Source organism: Sphaeramia orbicularis, chromosome 20 (assembly GCF_902148855.1).
Source record: "Sphaeramia orbicularis chromosome 20, fSphaOr1.1, whole genome shotgun sequence".
Classification (NCBI taxonomy): domain Eukaryota; kingdom Metazoa; phylum Chordata; class Actinopteri; order Kurtiformes; family Apogonidae; genus Sphaeramia; species Sphaeramia orbicularis.
This window is the reverse complement of record NC_043976.1, coordinates 20,274,155-20,290,292: the sequence shown is the minus strand read 5'-3', so window position 1 is coordinate 20,290,292 and position 16,138 is coordinate 20,274,155. Positions and strand designations below refer to the sequence as shown.

Below are 16,138 nucleotides of genomic sequence, written 5' to 3'. Positions count from 1 at the left end.
AAGGTGTGTATTTTCAGTATCTGGCATTTGTTTGCCTCAGATTTTCAAAAAGTGGGAAATCATGTAGAAATAGGGATGTCAGTTCTTTTAGTTTCATGCAGCTGTTAGTATATAGGTTAGTAAAGACTTTATCACCATTATTAACCCTTATTATTAATCTTCATTTAGTGATTCATCACCATTTATTGTAATATTACCCTCTGTGTGTAGCATTTTACTGTGAAAATAAGATATTTCCCTGTATTTAATTTACTGATCATATGGACGTTCAAAAAAGTTTAGTGTAAATTCAAAGGTTATTGTATCAGACGAGTCGACTGAAGAAAAAGTAATTTTTTCAGTCAATTATATCAGTAACTCAAGTGACTATATCCACTGTCATTGGTCAGACTCCATGGGTTTTACTGGTGAATCAATGTCACTGAAGATGACAGTGTTTCCACCACAGAACCACTACACTACTACACTACAGAATCTCTGAACATCCAAATGGGTCATATCTGAGGACCATAAAAAACTAAGAAACTGCATTTTACTGGAATAATTCCAATGTACTGACAGGACTAATGGTTCAAAAGTTATTAAAAATTTAAATCAGTAGATGCTTTTGGTCTTTGACGGTTAACATTACGCAAACTCTAATGAAGTTATTATGTAATACATTCAACAGGCCCAGTGTTCATGTGCCTTGGCAAGACTTTTTTCTGTCATGTATAACACTCTGGCTATCTGTAAAGGCAGTGTGAGACCCCTAAAAACTCGGCTTCTAGGATAGTAACACACTTCATTCAACCTTTATGTGCCTCTGTCTTTGTAAAGGCAACATGAGAAAGTGATTGAAATATGATATGAAAGTATATTTGTGAAAAATGTGACAATTGAGTTCTGGAAAAAAAAAAAATGGAGGCTCATTAAGTCAAGTGCTTTGAGGTAACTCTGAGAACTCTGTATTGTCTGTGAAGGGTAAAGAAAGTGTCTCTTTGATGTTTTTCACTGTCCTCTCTCTGACCCTGGCACCCACGGCGATTCATAAACAGCTGGAATGAAGCAATTTATCTAATGAATATGTCTGTGTCCAATGTCGGCGCCTGGTGAGCTACTAGCACAGTTGACACCAATGTGAAGTTAGCACATAACATAAGACGATGCTTGTGGTCATGTCTGTTAAAGTGAATATCTGACAGGCTGTGGGTCTGTTCAATTTCACCCATCGCAGCACTATAAATGGCAGGCATCCTCACCATATTAGAAAGCTCTTTTGACTTGTGAAATTGGATATTAAGTGGTGAGAGCAGCCTCCAGTAGATGAGGGTTAGTCTTTAGAGACCCAGCTTGATCTTTCTCCCGCAATGCTTCCTCAATTTCTATGTGCAGCCGAGCAAACCTCCATCCACCGGCTATTCCCGACAGTCCCAGACCGCAGCGTCCCGTATTGATCTGGAAAATGACTAAGCAGAATCATCAGTCTCCCATTCTGTGGCGCGCTCCCAACCGTGACTGTCACACTCCCAGATTGTTCATTTGATTAGCATTTTGAGCTTCCAAAGCATCTGTTGGAGGCCCCTCTACTCCCCGCCATCTACCTCAGCAGGCCTGGCAAGAAAATAGGAAACCTGCAGCGTCAGCCTCCATCACACATGACAGGACCGGACACAGTCAATGGAGAGTGGAGCAACTAGTCTGCCAGCTTCTCCCCAATTTCCCTCCCACAGCACAGCCGTTGAGAGCATGCCCACCCATACAAACACCCCCTTCTGCCAGGGTTCTGCTCATCATGCCTTTTTTTTTGTCTTTGACTAGTGAAAGCAGGGGGCAGCACGCCAACATGGCCACATCCGAGTCAGTATAATTTGGGCCATTTATTGTTTCCAATAAGCCAGGATGGACAGCACTAATTACCATACATTTACTTTTACAGGCTCAGTATGTAATGTTTGAGAAGAAATGTACATGCAGTGAATGCAGCTTGTAACTTTAAAGGTTTGCGCCTTCCTTCATTCAGTAGGAATTATTGCATTGGTCCAACTAAAACTGGATTTTAAAAGTGCATGGAAACATGTTAGCTCAACTGAAATCAAAGTTTTAAAAGTTGGGCTAACACATCCAGATAATGTGGTTGAAAGTCAATACACTTATACATGTAACAACATGTAAACAGACCAGTGGCACTAGAGCTACATCAAGACTCTGAAGTCAAACATCATCTGCATCGTGCAATCAGCATTGTGGCCATTCTGCACAAACAGTGGAGCAGATAAAAACTACGCTATCTACAAATTTTCTATGTTGCCCATAGTTGTGTCATTTTACCTCTGGGTTGTTAACTTGCTAGCTCACTAATGACTAGTGTTCTGGTCTGTGAGGTCGTAGGTCAACCGGAAATGACCCAATACTAACAACTCACAATTGTGACTGTAAATGTATTCACTTGCCGTTTCTCAAAACGCATTCTTGTCTGTTCTTCCATTTTTGCGTTCTCATGAAACGTCATCAATCGTGGCCCAAGTACTGTTCCAGTTGCAAATTTGCATAAACCATGTTCGTGCCGGCCTGGCCATGAGCCCGCCGGCTCGCCCGGGAGCTGAGCGGCTCTGCCCAGCTGAACCGACAAAATATATTACAGTTTTGAAAACTATACAAATGTATAAATGACAGGTAAATACTAGTATAAATGTACTGAAGTCAAATCGAGTAACATTGCGGTGATTTGAGGGAAATACATTAGGGAGCTGATGACGGAAATACAGCAGAGACAGGGAGGAAAGCTCACGAGTACGCAGCCATTCTAATTACAGATAAACCTGCATTCTTAGGAAGTCCGTTTTCTGGGACTGTTCTTACCAAGACCGTACTCGCTGAGTTCACAAGACCATACTCTGCGTTCTTTACATTGAGAAATGCCCACTGTCTCAACTGAAAACATCCATAATAACCATCTGTAGCCTGATTTCCTCCAAACATTCTGATGATCCTTAAGTTCATTACTGGACACCTCGATGCCTCTGTTTTGCTCCTCTACAGTGGCAGCAACAGTGTGCAATACTACCTATTGTTAGCTTAGAAATGTAGCTTTATTCTTGCTACCAGCACAAAAAAGCATGCTTTTCTATCAAAATTCATAACAATTTAACCAACTCTTCAGAAACCAGTAAAAGAAGATGAAAATTTACACTAACTAGTGTTATGTGAGTTTAAATAATTGCTTGATCGTCATCAGTGTTGCCACTGCCCTTATGCACATCACATACTGTACATGGGCCCCCCAAAATAACCTAATGATCATAATCATAAGGAATTACTTATATTTAAAATAAACTACAAGAACTAAACTACAAGGCAGCAATAGTGTTACAAGCAATACAAAATACATTTACACACTTTAAGTATGTTATTTTATGTAACATTACAAGTCTTTGGCCCTTCAGTGTCAGTGTCTCAGAGTGAATACGTCATTGAATCCCCAGAGAGGGTGAGGGGTTTTTGTTTTGTTTTTTTTCGCAGTTGTTTTTCAAGGTCATGCACCAAACTATTTGGTTAGATTTAGGCACTAAAACTGCTTGTTTAGATTTTAGTTGTGAGTTTTTCTGTGGCTCTACACGTTAGTTGCAGTATTTCATAACATCCTGGAGTTGCTGATTGAGGAGCCAACAGACATACCGGGTAATTTGACAGAAACCTGAAACTGGCTGACAGCTTTTACACCGTGAACTGAAACGAACTGCTTGTCTGGATCATACAGCATTGTTTCAAACTCTTCCAAGGTTCAAGCCTTTGTCTAATATTTCTGTTTCCATCATATATTATGATTGTTTCTTGTATTAATACAGTAGTCTGTTTGCATCGTACTTTTACCTACCTCTTATCAATTCAATACTGATATCCCATTACTCATCAAATAATGTATTGCAAAACTTGTTTCCATATTTTTGAGATTTGCACTTTTTTTATAAGCAAATTAAAAATACAGATAAAAACTGGTGAGTGGAAAGACACCTAGTCCAATACAAAATTCCAAATAAGGACACAAGAGCTTTTAAATATTACATATTGCATATTTAATGTAACTGCCATTTTACCAGTGAGTAACTCAACTTCAACTTTTACTCATGAAATATTTGCTGTTAAGTTTCTGCAAACAGCATAAGCATGGTAGTAGCCTCTGAGAGTGAGTACATACAGTACATAGAGGAGTAGAGTGAAATGACTTTTGTGAATGTTGCATGTGGACATTGCAAACCTACCCTCATTATAATAGGATTTGCAATCAGTGTAATCTGAGCACAAATTAATTATAAAGTTAAACTGTCTGCTGAAAATGCAAGTCTCTGTATATAATTACTTCCTAAGGTTAAAATATGTCAGTGCGGTGTTAACAGTCTGCTATATTGATTCCAAATAACAAAAAAAAGATATATGAGGGCAGCTCATTTAAGTCATTAACTGCAGCCTTTACCACAGGGCATCACCAAAATAGATCTTCTAAATGTTTATTTTGATACGGTGGAAGCTTTCCATTATTTCTCGTTACAGACCGTAAAAAATCCATTAGAGTCTGATTCAGAAAATCAGACTGTGGATCTCATATTCACTTCATTTCAGTTATATTACATTACCCCTTTTTGAGAGCATCAAAAACTGCACAAATATTGTACCATGACTTTGACAAGAAAGAATGTGAAAGGTCTGTCTTTCTTTGATTTAATAGTGGAAAGAAGAAGCATGCAGATCTGTCTGTCTATCCCTCACACAAAGTCTGGTTGTAAGTATTAGAGCGTTATGGACAAATCATTTTTAGAGAGAAAATGCAAGATGGATTAAAAAGAAAAAAGGCAAAGACATAAAAGCATGTCTGCAGACAAGGCATCCTTCGACACAGAGAGACACTTGTCTAACTCGCAGTGCTTCTATAGAAATCCCCAGATGAGGGCTTAATTAAATAATTTAAAGTGAAGTGGAATTTCCCATCATGTCTGGCTAAGCAGCTTTGGATGTTTATGGATCCAGAGCGTGGAAATGCAGAATGAATACAGACACAAATGACATGAAAACAGAGAGAAAACTTAAAAATCAACACATCAGAGACAAAAAAAACCAAAACCTCAAGATCTCATGTGAAATAAAAAGCCCATGCACCTTCTTTTAAGTTTTACCTTGTCCTTTATAACCTGTATATATCCTTACATGTTGTGCATACTTCTTAGCTGTAGTATAGTTAGCTTTTTTGTATATTTTAGTAGTATTTAGTAGTATTTTTGTTGTATTAGTATATTTAATATTTTATTTTTGTAACAGGGGTGTAACAGTACAGAAAAATTTCGATTCAGTACATTGTCAGTACAGGGGTCTTTGGTTTGCTACATTTTTGACACATTTTTGGTGAAGGAGACCAGTGAAGGAGACCACCGAAGGGGGGGGCGGGGCTCCATAACTACTGAAAACTGAAAGTGAAACTTAACACGCTTCAAATGTCTGACCCAGCTTCTGCTACTCTGTTATACTCTCTGTTGTCATGTTTACCCCCACTTATCGGCACCTCAGCCTCAGAATAAAGTTGTTTGTTTGTTTGTTTGTTTTTGAGGCACCGCTGCAGAGTGTATATAGGGGAAACCCTGCAGGTTCTGCTTGTGGCCACCCTGCTCATACTGTGTGTGTTCCGATTCAAAGTTCGTATGGAAACTTCAAGCAAGTGTTTGCATTCTTTACATTGGCTACATGTATTTGTTCGGTACACCTCCGTATTGGATTGAAGGCCCAGAACTGAAACAATTCGGTACAAATGAGTGCACCTTTACACCCCTACTTTGTAGTTTTTGTATATTGCCAATATTTTCAGTATTTTGTGTGATATTTTTATACAGTCTTTTGCACTTGAACTGTGTGCTGCTGAACAGAAACGGAGCTGCTGAAGTGATTTTCATTGTTCCTTTAACAATGACGATAAAGAGCTATTCTATTCTATTTAGATAATAAGTGACATGTACATTTAAGTAATGATTTGTAATTGTATCCGACTGGGTGCAAAGTAACAGCTGAAGTAGGCTTGGGAATGCTATACTGTAGGCATACTAATCGGTGTGTCTATGCCTGTGTGTTTGTGAGCACGGCAGCTAAAACACAGGGCCCCTTGTGATGATGACCCTTTCACACTGCATGTAGATCCAGACAAGTGTCTACCGGAGCGCTGCCACTCTCCTAGCTGTCTCACGTAAACACCATGTGACCGGGCAGCTGGCGCAATCAAAGGCCGCCTTCTCCTCTGTGCAGCAGGGCAGCCACCACCTCGGCATTCAGCTCCATCACCCATGCATCGAAACTCCACATTGCATCTGTTGCAAAACTGAGCGTTCCCTGGCCTTGTGGAGCCGGTGTGTAAGTGTGCGATTGTGTGTGTGGTGAAGCAGGAAACATGCAGCACAATGTAAAGACAGGGAGGGCCAGGAAGGAAGGAAATCCTGCTTGAAAAAAAAGCCCTCTGAGACAAAAGCAAAGGAACTCTCTCCAGTGGTAAGAACTTGTTGGAGAGACTCGTGTCCCTCCAGCATGAATTTTACCCTGGCAAAAAGTGGGGCTACAAGACTGTAACAAGCAGAATGTTCCAGTCTTGCTGGCTCCTACCTCATCACTGTTTAACATGTACAATGTTGCTGGAGCCTTTCATTTTTGTCTGCTCTTTTTGTAAGAAAAAATATTAAAAGGCATGCAAACACATTGCACTGCGTTTTTAATATCTTTCAATAACAATAATCAATAATTTTAAAAGCATCATTGCTCAAAGTTAAGATTAAATAATATCCTACTGGGCTTTAATTGAATCCAGGTTAAAACCAAATCACTGCAGGAAAGGGCTTTACACTCCCATCGTTAATCCTCCTTAACATTATTCATTTCTAGAGTGGGATGCATCAAGAAATACTGTACAAAATAAGCAACTGCTGCATGGCAAAACAGAGAGAATACATTTGCACTTATAATTGGGAATGCAGACTATGAAAAATCATCAGTAATGCAGAACTAACTGTACCGTGCTTGCAGACAGAGCAGAAAATGCAGGCCAGTTGTGCAGTGGCAATGGTGTGAAATTAAAATGCAAGTGAGCCACTTGATCAGTTCAGGGGCCTCACACTGGGGACGGACACATGAGAGAAACTGTCTGTTATTCTCAGGGATGAGAGACTGGCTGAATCCAATTAAAAAAGTCAAGGAGAAAACATTTCACCTCTCCCTATACTTTGATTTCTTTCTTCCTCTTCTCTAGTTTACGAATACACTTGCAGTAATAGAGAAATATGACTGGAAACACACAGGATTCTGGAGGCTTTCATCACCAGAGAAACATCCTGATAGGAATCAATAAACCTTCATTTACAGAGAGGTTAGAAAAATCTGTTGTTGTTGTTGTTGTTGTTGTTGTTGTTGTTGTCAATATAGCTCCTCAAATAATAGGATATATGAAGGAAAATCAAGAAACAAAGAGAAACTTTAGGTACAGCACATCTAAGTGTAACTTTACCCCTCTTCTGAGTTTACCTCCTCCCACTGTATGATTCTGTAAACTGCTGCGAAGTGGGAAATCGACTGAGATGGAGGTGAACGGTAGCTGAATGTCCAAATGTGGATGCGTGTGATAGAGGAGTTCAAGGACATCCAGAAGACATAGAATCACAAGACACTTACGCAAAGCCATAAACTTCTGAAAGGGTTAGATGGAGTTTTCGTGCTGGTTTTACCATCTGAGAAAAGTCCATCTAAAAGCATCAATACCCATTTACATGTAGACTGTATTTAGAGCATTTGAGACGTTTTTTTCCTTGCCATCATTCAGGCCTTTCCCCATGAGGAACTGAAGTGCTCTTAAACCTACTAAAGTACCCCAACAAAAAGTGCACTTCTGTAGCTTGTGTGTTGTCAGTGGTGTTTTAACACGTTATTTCAGATTCAAACAAATCCAGGCAGTCGTTTTACAAGACAAATCACCCTCCTTGTCTGATTCCAGTTGTTCTGAATGGAGCAATGGAACAATATTGCAACATCTATTCAGGTTAAACTACTAGAATATGACTGAGGTTTAACAGAATCTGACTAATGGACAGGTGACTTCCTCTGATTACAGATGGCAGTGCGGATTTTTCTGTACAAGTTTCATGACAGAGATTCGGATTAATCCATCATCGTGATTAATCTGATTAAAATTCTTAATGCAATTAACCCACCTGCAGCGTATAATGACTCTGAACATCTCAGCCAATGCATTTCGGGTAGTTTGTCAAAGTAGAGTTACCGTCGCGCATGCGCAAATGGTCAGTTGATCCGGTAGCGACAGGCAGCAGAACCAACCCATAAAGATGGAAGACACTAAACAACACATTGGTCCTCTGGATGGAAATATGACGACAAAAAAAACAAGACGGAACAGTCGACCAACATAAACTATTATGCACACTTTTTTTTTCACCAAAGCACTTCCATCTTAAAATATCACATTAACGCGAAGCATACGTTAGTCGGGCATTCTGCTAGCAATTTGGCTAACGCGTCACCCAGCTGGCAACTAACACAAAAAGTGCATATATACCGTACATGTGTATCTATTAGGGATGCAAATTATCGATTAATTCATTAATCATTAGTTGGTTGACCTTATCAAACGATTAATGATTCATTGATAAGCGGCAATTTTCCCGAGAACCTGAATTTCTTTTTCAGTTCGGTCTATAAGAATAAAAGCTAAATACTGTTTATATACTTCATGATTGGATACAGTCAGTGTTTCCTGTGGAATTCATCTGTTGATGTGGCGGTGTGTAATGGGGGAGTGCACATGCGTGTGTTTCGCCAGTGGGTGGGTGCACATGGGTGCATTTCGTCGGGGGGGGGTACTCGGCTGTACGCGCACAGTACGTCTGGGTAATGCGTGCGTGTTGGTTGGTAACCGCGCGCGTGCATGTGTCACTTTCCGTCCAACTTATAATACTATAGGAGTACGGGGCGGTGCAGTCTGTACCCCCACAGAAGTGAAAGTGAAACTTTTCGCTCATTTATCTTTTCCCTACCTCCTGAAGCTTCGCAAATGCTCGTCATACCTGTGGCCCGAATCAGGAGCCTGGAGGATGTTTTCAACTTCTGTCTCACTGACCGTGGACTACACCAACCTCCAGGGAAAACGCTCTGATATTGACCCTGCATTTGTGCGTGTATTTAGTCGGGTGCGTGCCGCTCCCACAGACAGGCCGGTCTGTGTTTGGCTCCACCATGTCCATAAAGACATTCTAACTCATCAACACCATGATGCAGTTCAATGACCGGCTATCCCAGCCGTGGCGTTGCAGCGCGAACAAACCGTCAGCCTTCAGACAGGTGTGGACAGGTGGACAAGGGCAATTAACCGACAATTAATAATTTAATCAAGCAAATTCTTATCAACAATTAATCGTTAGTCAATTAATTGTTTACAGCCTTAGTATCTATATTAATCTATACTAACGTGATTAATATAGATTAAAAATGAATGATATTTAATCGTGATTAATCAAAATTAATCCACAGCAACCCTGTGATTAATCTGATTAAAAATTTTAATCATTTGACAGCACAACTAAAAATACAACCCTACATCATACAATGGAAGACTTTAAAGGAAATTTTCCAAACAGGACGTGGTAATCTGAGCCGTTTTCACTAACAAAGCGCAGATTTTTACACATACAGTATATGAATTTTACATGAATTTATCACCTGCATTGATGCACTTGAGCTGAAAAAACATAGTTTAGTGTTTGGTGAGAGGCAGGTGTGGAACGGCCACCAGTATTATGGAGCAATCATCGAATCTGAGTAGGAAAATGAAGTAGGGCTGAGTAAATGTAAATGACTATATCATGAATATTGAGTGCAAACTCTAGTTCTTTCCCCATGCACAGACACAGTCATTTTAAGTGGGCCGAGTCCCTGGGTAAATATAGTGTTTTACAGAGAGCACCATGGGTTGTTTGTTGCATTCATGTTTCTAATCTAATGGGTGTAATGAAGCCAGTTTATGGTGATTGTTTAGCATCTGTCACTACTAAAAGTCTTCACTTACTCCACATTAACCTGCCAGACCTGCACTGACTGATGTCTTGCATCAGCTTTGCAAGAACTTTACAATTTAACCCACAAAAAAAAAAAAAAGAAAACAGCCCAAGAAGTGATAAAACAATAGTCATCTATTGCTATCCTAACGTCATGCCTTGTCTCCTGCCAACATGTCAAATGGCCTCTTCTGTTTTTGCCCTTTGTCCCCTAATGACCAAACATGACCGTCATATGAGGACACATGTTAAATATACGCTTTCATATCTGATCTGCCACTTAGAAAGGATACTGTTTAAATAACTAAGAGACTGTTCAACATAGTGTTAGTCTCCTTTATGCTCCCACTGACCTGACCTTCTTCAGACCAGCCCGGAGGTAATATAATAAACTAAAAGCACTCGGAGAGCGCAGACCTCCGCCAAGGCTGATCAGTGGCCCCCCCCCGTGGGCCCCCCCACCCCCGATCACCACCAAAATTTAATCATTTCTTCCTTATCCCATTTCCAATAAACCCTGAAAATTTCATCAAAATCTGTCCATAACTTTTTGAGTTATGTTGCACACTAACGGACAGACAAACAAACAAACAAACAGACAAACAAACAAACCCTGGCAAAAACATAACCTCCTTGGCGGAGGTAAATATCCAAGATGTAAGCAAAAGTAAACACTGAGAGAGAGATGAGGAACTTGTATATACAAATCCACAGGCAGATACACACTTAAAACACCTAGTGTTTCTGAGAACTAGTTAATGATCCTTCTCAGCATCTGTTTTCTCTATTAGACTCAACTTCCTGCAGCTTTTTTCAATGAAAAAAAAGAAAGCACTACCTCAAGTTGTCACCAGCATGTTTGTTAAGATTTTCCATAGGTAGATAAAAAAAAACATGCAATAAAAAAGAGGAACTACAAATTTAATATATTCAGAAATAAAAAAAAAAATCTCAAACAAAAGTCAATTCAGTAGAGTAAGAAGTGTAAGTGATTAATAGTAATTCCACAGTGCACTCACTAAATTCAAGATACGCAAGGATTAAAAAGGTTTTAAACATTATACAGTACTCTGTTGCTGCTTCATAGATGAGCAGGCTTTTGTTGGGGAGGGGAAGGCAGCAGCTGAGGGACCACTTAACAAACTGCAAAGCTCTTTGGAATATATTAAGTTAACTTGTGGCTCAGATCTCCCTCCAGAATCAAGACATGAAAGGTTTCCTCCATTGTACCTTCTTCTATTCTCCAGTAAGTGCTTATCATGCAAGCAAATGGCTTTCAAATTCCCTCTATCAACAGCGAACAATGAAACCATCTAAGCAAAGGATTTCATTTGACACTGTGACAAAAAAAAAGTGCAGAAACTCAGAGACCTCATTAGAGTGACTGTTTACATTATGTCTTGATTTGTTCCCTTCATTGAGATATTTCTAAGGATGACTGTCATTTTATTGGCTCATAGTTGTCCAAAATAAACACCAGTGTCCACCGCCGCCCACTATCTCCAGCTATAATTGTTCATTACATAAGATAGGCCTGAGATATACCAGACAGCTTCCCTAGAGCCTCTCTATCACTGCCAGACTACTGTGGAAGCCATGAATTAAAGCCAAGAACATGAAAGGTAAGAGGTGGTGCTTTAACTGATATTTTAACCAAAGAAAGAACAAGTCAAACTTTCCAATACTGACACCTACAAAATGTTCTCTGCAAATTTTCCAAGTAGGGGTTAAACACAGCCAAATAACTCAGACACAGACTGTCCCGGGTTTAACTGCTGTAATCATCCTTGTTGTTTTCCACTACCTGAATGGGACAAAATGTGTGAGGTGTATTGTGTTTGGGTCTCACAGATCAGTAGCAACAATCTCTGCTCTACAGTTCAGCTTGGGCTACCAGTTGGTGCCTCATTGTTCCCCAGCATTTCCTAACCTTGGAGGAATTTCTCCTCCAGGAAATATGGTTTACAAGGGAAGGCACCAAGCCCAGCCACTCGTGGAGACCAACTACAATCCCCCTTTACACTTCACCCTCCTGGCAGTATCTCCTGCACAATCTGATCTTGGCCTTTTCTCTTTCACCCCACCAGCGATATCCCACCTACGCCTCTCCCTGCTGATACTCGGAGTCCCGTTGGATTATCCCACCAGGGGGTGTCACAGAGGGGGGTTGGGAATTGTCCTAAATTCTGACCTTAGGACATGGAAACTCGTGTGGTTTATGAGCAGCGGTTCTAGTGTGGCAGCAGAGGAAGTGGGGGAGGCTGAAGTGTGTGTTTGTGTGCGATCAGATGAAAGTCTTCAATATGACCTCTCTCCCCAGTAGGGCTGTCTTTGATCATCCTGAACATCATCCAGACATGATAAGCCAGTAGGTAATTGTAACTCTCTGTCTTCTTCTCTCACATTCTTGCTTCTTTATCACCATCCAGCTCCACCCGCTACATCCCACACCTATACAAACACTGGACTATATATTCACTGTCAGATCTCTGTCTGCTGCACCACTACTCCCCACATTCCCACCCTGAACAGAGTTCCCTTGTAAGGATCAGCCACTTCTGAAATGAATCCCAGTTCCTACACTACAGGGGACAAAAAAAACGAAAAAAGGGGGGGAGTTCATGCCCCAAACCCCCATCAGGACAGAGGACACATTCCCTCATGTAATCGCTTCCTCCACTTCTCTAGTGATGCCACTTCTAAGAAAGGCCAAGCACGATCTGGATAGATAAAGCCCCATTCCCTCTCTGGTCTCTCTGTCCTCCATTGAAAACATCTGGGCAGTGGGAGGGGGTCTGGGTGTATGCATTCATACATGTGGTCTGGGAAATAGCGCTCTTAATGACACACAACACAGTGCACCCTCGACCTTACTTCTCTACAAAACTCCCAGTGCGCTGCTGAGAAAATACAGTGGGCGAAATCCAAGTCACAGTGCTGTATTTGTGCTGTCAAACATGAGACAAAATAGCAACATTGCGCTCATTCACATCCTCCTCATCCAAAGTTCACATGCTTGATTACACTTTAACAACTTTTTACAGCTTTTCTGGTGTTTCCCTTGTGCTTTTGTAAGTAATACCGCCAAGCTGACAGCATATCGTTCCTATGTGGCAGTAATAAGTCTTTGCACTCTGACTGAAGCTGGGAGAGACGTGTTGCCAGCTGGGCGCTAGCTCCACTGGTTTTCATTTGAGTCCACCTGTGCCGTCCTTGGCAGAACTCCCTGTTTCTGGGTTTGATCAGGAAAGAAAGCAAACTGTGCTCTCCTATATTTTCTATGCTGTGGAGTAATCATATGGATGGAATAATACTACACGGGGTATACTTTTCTTTGTTTACATTTCAGTTTAATTCTAACAACATTTATAAGTGGAGATCATAATAAAAGTGTTTAGTGGCAATGAATATAGGAATATGATCCCACAAATGTAACCAAATATCCACTTTGTTTTGATTAGTGGTACACCAGCTTTTTTTTAATCATCACTATATGAAAAAACTGTCTGAACAGCCTCTCAGCAAGTTAAAAGGAGTGAGAAAGGATTAACATTTGCTGTGCAACTATCTACTAAAGCAGTGTCATGCCTCTTTGTAACTGCTTTCCCAATTTCACACTTGCAGACTGAAAGGTTAATATACACCAAAGGGTTGGGATCATTGAGCATTAGAGGTAAAACTGCCAAAGTGAGTTTTGCTCAGCTCAGTAAAAGAAAGCAGCTGCATGAGGGATGGATTGCACAGGTTATTAACATGTAACACTTAGTGGGCGAGTCGCTGTGGAGCATGATGCACCGTGCATACTAAACAGGATGGCTGTTTTTGTTTGTTTGCTCCCTATGGGCTTTCTTTTCTTTAGTTAAATGTGCACTTATGAGCTTTTAAAACATTTCTGAAAACTCACCGAGAGAAACTCTAGTGTCCCGACATAATCCCGTTCAGTCTTTAAAAGTTCATTTAGGACGCACACGCGTAAACGGAGCTGTTTCTCCAAGTCCTTCCCGCTTTCAGCTCTGTGTTCAGTCCTGCTTTCCTCAGTCATTGTCAGTAAATAAATGCAAACGTGTTTTCCTTCGGCAAAGTTTCACATCACAGGTTTCAGTAAATAAAGTGTAAAGTTCTCAGCATGGTCAGAACCGAAGGTGCAGCCGGTGTCTTCACTTCAAAGTCCGCGAAAAAGTAGAAAAACGCGTAAATACGCACGCATGGAATTTTGGGGAAAAGGAATAAAAACAAAAAATAAAGTTACACAATGAGGTGAGACAGCTTCCCACTCGGCGTGACTGAGGAGTGTACAACAACTGCACACAAAGTTGAGTCCATGTGACTCCTAAAATCTTCATCCTAAACCAGCCTTCCTCCAGCAGAGGACCAGTGTCCAGTGCACCATAATGCACCTTCCATTTCCTGTTATGCTTTTCAAAATAAAACTACACCAACAAATTGAACTGATTCAAACATAAATAACAGAGTTAATAATAAAGCTTTTACATCTGTAGTCGGGTATACTCTTTTTGAGGACGACTTTGTTATTTAAAATGTAGAAATAATGCCATTGTCTGTGTGTGTAATAATTATTATTGATAGAATGCTGTTATTTTGAAGGACTAGTCACTTCCTTATATTGTTATTATGGATAAATTAGGTACATCAACACAACACAGCAAACTGCCCACAAAGTTTGTATCTTAAAGAAGTAAATAAAATACAGATTTGGATAAACTATAAGAAAATTACAAGAATTATTTTGTAAAAACACTTAAATCAAAATAAAATGAAAAATAAATGAATGAAAAAGTAATGAACAATTAGATGAAGAAAGAAAGAAAGAAAGAAAGAAAGAAAGAAAGAAAGAAAGAAAGAAAGAAAGAAAGAAAGAAAGAAAGAAAGAAAGAAAGAAAGTTGAACAGACCATATTTGTGGTACAATTGTTTAGTTCCAGCCTGATTCCACTTCACTGAAAGTATGAAAACCTTAAGACACAATCAAATGCCATGGAGAACCCAACGCTGTTTTGTTCCTGAGTTACCACAAAAGTGCCACTGAAGCAGTTACCCGAAGAATTATGTTATATTACTTTAATAACTCCCTGGTTTTTTCCACTTGTAATAAAAAAGCACAGCAGATGCTTAATGAAGCCTAGTGAATTTCAGTCATAAAACCTCGGCTTATACCATTAAGTTGCAAATGAGCCTAATATCAGTCTCAGTGTATAGGAAACTTAATTGCATACTGTTAGTACATTAACATTTTAGATTTTTAGTCATTATCGGGGCAAGAGAGACCCTGTAAACTGTGCTTCTGCATGTAAAACTACTGAAACATCTCCATCTCAGAGCTAAAATAGTTCATAGACCGCAGCTGTTTATAAAATCCCTGTAAACCTCATTACATTATGTGACTATATATGTTTTTGTTTGGAAATTTTCCGCCGGAGAACAATGACACAGAAGCTGTGGCAGCACAATCTTATCTATAAAAGCAATTAACACATTTCAGTAGAATAGGGTGGAGAGGGAATGATGACTTTACGCTGCATGAGGCCTGATGTCCTTCTCTTCTTCTATCTCTGTCCCTTGAGGTTGGTTTTGTCAGTGATTGACGCTACAAACACACTCCTGCAAACACACTCTGAAAACAGTTATGGAAGAAAGAAAGCAGAAAAAGGAGGAGCCAGTAAAAACCAAGTGCATGTTCATCATAAGTATGTTCATCACATGATCATTGACACACTTAACCTTTTTTCTACATCTGCAATGATCTTTAATGTCTCACGAGCACTGAAACATCATCTAATTATGATTGTTAAATTAATAGCAAAACATGGTTGTGCTTAATTACTATAACTGATGTGACTATAATTAATTCCTTCCAGACTACAACATGTGTGCAACCCATACAACCCATGTGTGAAGGTTCTGGTAGAACACTGAGGGGGGGCATGAATCAGGGTCTGGGGTTCCTCCCCCAGGAAGTTTTAAACATGAAACACTTTATGCATTCTGGTGTGTTTAACCCATAAAGACCCAGTGCTACATTTGTGGTAGTTCTCAAATGAATTTTCTGTTTAT

The 16,138-nt window shown here is 40.0% G+C and overlaps 1 protein-coding gene across 1 annotated transcript in view; it reads right to left on the bottom strand.

Moving 5' to 3' along the window:
- Nucleotides 1–14,403, bottom strand: part of prex2 (phosphatidylinositol-3,4,5-trisphosphate-dependent Rac exchange factor 2) — a 131,685-nt gene extending 117,282 nt beyond the window's left edge. The window contains exon 1 of the mRNA XM_030123560.1: nt 13,972–14,403. Coding sequence (XP_029979420.1) covers nt 13,972–14,109 — 138 coding nt within the window. The 5' untranslated portion in view covers nt 14,110–14,403. The remainder of the gene's footprint in view (nt 1–13,971) is intronic.
- Nucleotides 14,404–16,138: the final 1,735 nt, after the last annotated feature.